At 34.4% G+C, this 6,000-nt stretch overlaps 1 protein-coding gene across 2 annotated transcripts in view; it reads right to left on the bottom strand.

The window, feature by feature from the left end:
* Positions 1 to 570: 570 nt before the first annotated feature.
* Positions 571 to 6,000, bottom strand: part of STK38L (serine/threonine kinase 38 like) — an 83,500-nt gene continuing 78,070 nt past the window's right edge. Inside the window, exons 13-14 of one of the 2 annotated variants that reach the window (XM_060024489.1) lie at positions 4,615 to 4,706; positions 571 to 4,508 (exon numbers count right to left, since the gene is read on the bottom strand). In XM_060024489.1, the coding sequence (XP_059880472.1) occupies positions 4,381 to 4,508; positions 4,615 to 4,706 (220 nt within the window). In that variant the 3' untranslated portion in view covers positions 571 to 4,380. Of the gene's footprint in view, positions 4,509 to 4,614; positions 4,707 to 6,000 lie in introns of those variants that run through there. The other variant, XR_009521173.1, reaches the window with a different exon arrangement.

The raw sequence follows: 6,000 nt of genomic DNA, 5'->3' as shown, positions 1-6,000 counted from the left end.
GATACTTGCAGTCAAAAGCACCCAACGTGACAACTCTGTCACTTGCTTCCCATGTGTTTTTCTGAGGTCTAGAAGCATACGAGGTAATTTGCAATGAAGCATGCTCTGTGATTTGGGAGCAGACTGGACTTGATCCAAGAGCAATTTATTACCTGTTTGGGTTAAGTCATGCTCAGCTTCATGTTCATCACCTGTAAAATGATAGTAATTATTTAATTTCACAGATTAATAGAATAAGGTGAGAGCATTTTGTACACCAATGTAAGTTCTTTTAATCACAAGATGCTTTTGAAAGAAGGTAAATGTAGAGAGGAGTCCAAGTTTGCTCCAGCGTCCAAATTTTGACACTCAATGTTTTCACCGTTTTGTCTTAACAACAGCATTACTGAAATAATGTCAGTCAGGGAACAGTTGGGAGCACAACTAGGATGAATAGGATTCTGATTGGCTCTCTCTGAGCTCAGCAGAAAGAGTATCATGATCAATGATCAGTGTCTCCCATGGGACAGGTGTGGTGGTACCTGGGTACCTGGGGCACTTACATCACTCGTTTCCATACTATTTTGAGGCATTTTCAATTTAATTTTGAGGCATTTTAGATTTCACTTCTGCCTGCCAATTGGTTTTGGCCTAGTGGGTGGGGTAGCTGTATATAAACCTGTACAACTATCTTAATTGTTTAAACACAATTGAAACTTAAAATATTTATTTTGTTCTTGATGTAATTCTTTAAGTATAAAAGTTGGATACATTTACAAAATAGTCTTTCTTGAGTTTTGGATAACACCTATCTCAAAACTTGAAAATATAACCAAAAAACCTCACCAGCAGAAATATTATAAACATAGTTTTTATTCTTTTCTTACCTTCAAGGAAAAAGGCCTCATGCCACCAAAACATTTCTTTGAAACTCAGTAACTGAAGACAGAACTCGATAGCCTGGTGATTATTTTTCCAGACAACTGAATAATTTATATTGCTTTAAAAAAAATAACTAAGATCTATTTTTATTATTTCAGACCTTTTTAAAACAGCAATATCTCCCTCATTTTTTTTCACAAAAATCTAAAATATCTCTAGTAGTCCTAAGTGTCTTGTACTTATATTTGTTCCAAGTGTTTGTTTCATTAAAAGTTTCCAGAAATAAGTGCACTTCTATAGAGAAAATAAAATTTAAATAAAGACAAGAGGAAATAATCATGGTTGTACCAAAACGGTTATTTTGAATGTTCTCAGTCTTAGCAATTCAAAGAGAGAGTGTGTTTGGTGGGTAGGGACCTCTCTACTGATTAAAAGCTCAATTCGTTTATTTGTAGATCATTGATAGATGGATAGCTGTTTCTCCTACCAGTAGATACTGATGGGTTGATTGTCTAAAGGTTTTCTACAATAAAGCACCAAAAATAAATGTACTTAAAAATGTTTTGAGATATACAGATTTATACAAAGATAACAGGTGTTTAAAAAAACAGAAAAAGTATGTTATTATAGAAATAAATGAAATTCTATCTTGAGCCTTAGCAACCAAAGAAAGTTTTGAATATTCCACACTTATTTTCCATTCAACTAATAGCTTATTAAATCATATATATATTCCATTCAGAAGAGGTTGACTTATAAGAAATTCCCTATTCTCAGATTGTACTATGCTTCAATAAATTTAAAGATTTAAAGCTATGTTAATAAGAAAAGCATAAAAGAAAAATAACATAACTTGCTTTAATATAAAGGTTTTTTTAATAAAAAAAGTCAAAGTCTACATTAAATCAGGAAATCAATAAATCTGAATTATACAAGCTTTCTATATACTTAGAAAAACCAAGAACACACAGTTTATAACAAAACTCTTTAATTCAAAATAGTCTAATTTAAAGAAAATGTCATTATGCTCAGTTGATTAGATAGGGTTTTGTCATTTAAATTAAATGGTTCACCTGAAATATGGGAAGTATATAATAGAGAAAATTCAATCTCAAGGGTACTTCGCAAATCATCTAGCTAATTTGCATCATGAATCAAATTCTTAGCTTCCAAAGGGCAGATACAGTCTTCAGTTGCTTCTAGATAGGCACTTAAGAAATGCTTTTGATGAGGAGGAAACCCCAAAGATTATGAATCACTCTATTAACTCCAGGGAAAAATGAGACTCTAAACAAAGTAAATTTTCCCTAACTGCCCTTCCACTGCCAAGAAACCATAACTGTTCCCCAGTTCTTCCTATTATTAAGAATGAAGGAGATGGAAACTAAAATGCTCTATTCTTATTCAATTAAAAGGTAAACTCAGCTCCTTTATGTCAATCTCTCTCCAACTTGAATTAATGAATTTTTTTATACTAGAAGAGTTACCATATTAGAGCCAGAGAATGTTGCAATTTCCCCATATCTTACCCATTCACTATCACACTAGCAAAACATCCTTTTTTAAAATGGGGGGGGGGCGTTTGAGAAAAATCTCATAAAATTAAACATAAGTTAAAGATTTTTTACAATTAGAGGCAGTTATAATTAGAAAAACCAGAGTTAGTCAAATTGAGATAACCCCAGGATTTTAATAGATCTCTCTCCTAGATGAGAGATGATCCAAATAAGAAAAATGGAGATGAACTATTAGATGAACACATAACAAGTATCAAACAAATACTAGGAAAGAGTGGGGTGAGGGAAAGGCAAAGGAAGGAAAGGGAGGGAAGGGAAGGAGGGGGGAGGAGGGGAAGGGGAGAACAGGGCAGGAAAAAAACCTAGAATGACCTTATTAAAACACTGTGGAGTTCCCCAGCAAGCAGCGACATTTATAAAATCTTTTGTAGATTTGCATAATGATCCTATGCAATTCTTCCCCACTAAGAAGAACATCCGTACAAATAAATTATCATTTTAGATTCTGATCACAGATCATTTGTAATAGTGATAACTGTTGTATCTAAAAAAATTCCACCAGTTAACAGTTAGGACAAACATTAGGCCATTCTTTGATAAAGTATTACTTCTCCACTACTACTGATGAAACCAAAACCTCAGAGAGTCATTTTAAAATTAAAATGTTGAGCTAGAAAAGGCTATTCCATTCTTAGGGAAATACCCGAAGAATTTGCTGCTGACATCATCACGCCTGTTCTCTAATCACAACCCACCGGCCTTCATTTACTTCCTTAATTCCATTTACATTAGCCACAGTGATGTAGCTAAACATGAACAATATTGCCCTTGAATGAACTGGCCTCTATCAAAGATCTGAAGACAGCATTCCCACAGGACAGTAGAATTCTCCTCAGTTGTGAACATCCACTCTGTTCAGGATCTTTGGTACATTTGGAGTATAAGAAAATAATGGCACAATAATACAAGTACTATCAAAGGAAAAATTTTCATCAAAAGAAAGAAAAGTTAACCAGCCATGATAAGTAACAACTTTCTAGAAAACCAAAGTAAATAGCTCTTTGTTCTCTACAAGTCCATTTACATGATCAGAAGTCTGACGTTTAAAAAAATAGTTTAATAAAAATACACTAGTTCTCTACAAGCAGCCCTCATGGTCATTTCTTAAATTCAACTCACCATAATCAAATTAAAATAATGCCATGTCCTCTTGTTAAAAAAGAAGTCCTCTTGTCACAAGAAAAGCAACTTTACATTTTATATAATACAGTACATCTCCCTATGAGTATACAGACTACGTATATAAAGGTCATCAGTATTTCTGAATGCAAAGTAAATATATTAGTGGAGTGCTTGAGTGAAGGTGTTAAAACTTCCTCCTTATTATAAACTTGTCACTCCCTACTGTGGAGTTTGTGCAATAACATGATAAATTCTATTTTTTAAATAACCAGTGTATTTCCTTTTTAAAATGTCTTAAAACCATTATGGAATTTGTCTTCATATATATTCTGTACATGTCCAAACCAATAGGGCAAGTGTTCTAATGGCTTTTATTGATTATCTAGACCCATAAGGTTTGCAGTAAAACAGCAATACTGCAGTGTTACCTACAGGTTAGCCTATGTTGCTTTAAATGACATATGTTGCTCCTGAATTGATTAGAGGTGTTACAGTACAAAGCCACAGCACACACAGGCAGAATGGACCTTAATACGCATGTAGGCAGTGCAGTTAGAAAGGGATGTACATTTCTTTTATTCCAGTACCTTCATATAATAAAGTTAACAAAAATAATAAAATATTAAAAAAAAAAAAGCCAGCTGGCACTGCCAACCAATTCCTGTAGTAGTCTTAGAAATCCTAATCCTGTAGAATTTCCTCTTGTAGTCAGAAGCACCACCATCTTCGGGAGTATTTCAGTGTACTGTTATCTACGCCAAGCAAGCCTGGTGATGCAGCTACCTGAGTTCTCTGGGTTGTGAGCGAATGTGATCTTCATTCATAATTTCCCAGCTTTCATGTAGGTGGGGATAGAGCCACGCTGAGTCAACCCTTCAAACCTTTTATAGGTATAATTGAGAAAAACCCAGTCTTTGGATTTGTAGTCCGGTTCTGTGGTGTTTGGCACTAGGAAGATAGAAAAGTTAACGAAGAGCAAAGGGATTTCATTAATGAAAATGTCATCATCTTCAGAGACTTTTAATAGTGTTAATTGTGTTGTAGATTGTCCTACCTGGTTGTAAAATATCAGATTCAGGAAAGTCATCAAAATTTGATGTATCATCAATGCTTTTGATTTCTATAGGGATCGCTGCTGGCCTTTCCCTATAAAAAGGTATTGAGTAACCATGGTAAGTTTTCTTGAACTCAGTTTTCCAAAACATAATCCTGCCTGCAAATTCTGCATGCTGTTCTATAGATATTAGAAGAGCCAAGGAAATTTATTATGGATTTGAAAATACCTGTAGTTAAGTGGATTTCATAGATGAGTATACTTTTTTTATTAAAATATTATCATTTACTTGGAAGTTTTATTTCTTTGTACCAAGACTTTCTCATGCTGTCTTTTTAAAGAGGAAAAATAAGAGTTAATGAAAGGGAAAGCTGAAAAGATTTTATTTAAAGAACTTTGTCATTATATAAAGTACCCTAGATATTGTGGGGACTGGATCCTACCTAATTAATTCAGGAATAGAATTCTTCTAGTAGAGGATCCGTAAATCAAGTCATTTAGGAAAATAAGGGGCTCAAAGAGTGAAGGGACTACACATTTGTGATGAAATCTGAATCCAAACACTTCTCAGTCATATAAATGTTAAGGGAATCAGGGACATTAGGTTAAAAAAATACTAAGTCATGAAAATACCTTCTTATCATGCTAAAAATAGTTAAAAGAATTTATCAATTTTTATTGCTTCTATATTTTTAATAACTACTTATTGGATCTATTAGGTGATAAGTTTACAGAATTATGTAAGAGCATGTATATATTTTCCCCAGAATTATTCTAACCTATTTATACTTAATGTACTAACTTAATAAATTTACATTAGTTTAGTGTAAAGAAGCATAGACCCTGGTGCCCTGAGATCTAATCTCTTGTCATTACTTAGCAGGATGACCTTAGGTACTGCGAACTGTTCCCTAATATAAAACCAGGAGACTGGACTGGTAGTCTCTAAGCATCCTTCCAACTGTAACAGGGGGGAATCATAGTTCTGCTCAATGAGGTGTTGTATAGACAGTGTAATACAGTGTAGCAGGTAAGAGTCAGGACTCTAGAATCAAACTGCCTGGGTCTAGTTCTAGTTAGCAGTTCTAGCTAGATCATTCACTAGCTGAGGCACTGCAGGCAAATTAATTCTCTGTGACAGGTTTATTATGAGGATAAGATGAGAAATGCATCTAAAGCACTTACAACAGTGCTGGACATACAATAAATGATCCCCCCAAATTGGCTATAATCAGGTAGAGTGCCTAGCATATCACAGAAGCTCCAGTGAAGATCTCCAGTGAAGGGACACATAGACTGTCTTGAAGGTGAAAAGGGGCTGGCTAGGCAGGGCAAGGGCAGGGGCAGGGAGGTGAAGAGCATTTTCATCAGAATGAAGAGCAAATG

The sequence above is a fragment of the Delphinus delphis genome, chromosome 11 (assembly GCF_949987515.2).
Source record: "Delphinus delphis chromosome 11, mDelDel1.2, whole genome shotgun sequence".
Taxonomy (NCBI): domain Eukaryota; kingdom Metazoa; phylum Chordata; class Mammalia; order Artiodactyla; family Delphinidae; genus Delphinus; species Delphinus delphis.
The sequence above is the reverse complement of the archived record's forward strand: the minus strand, read 5'-3'. Positions and strand labels throughout refer to the sequence as shown.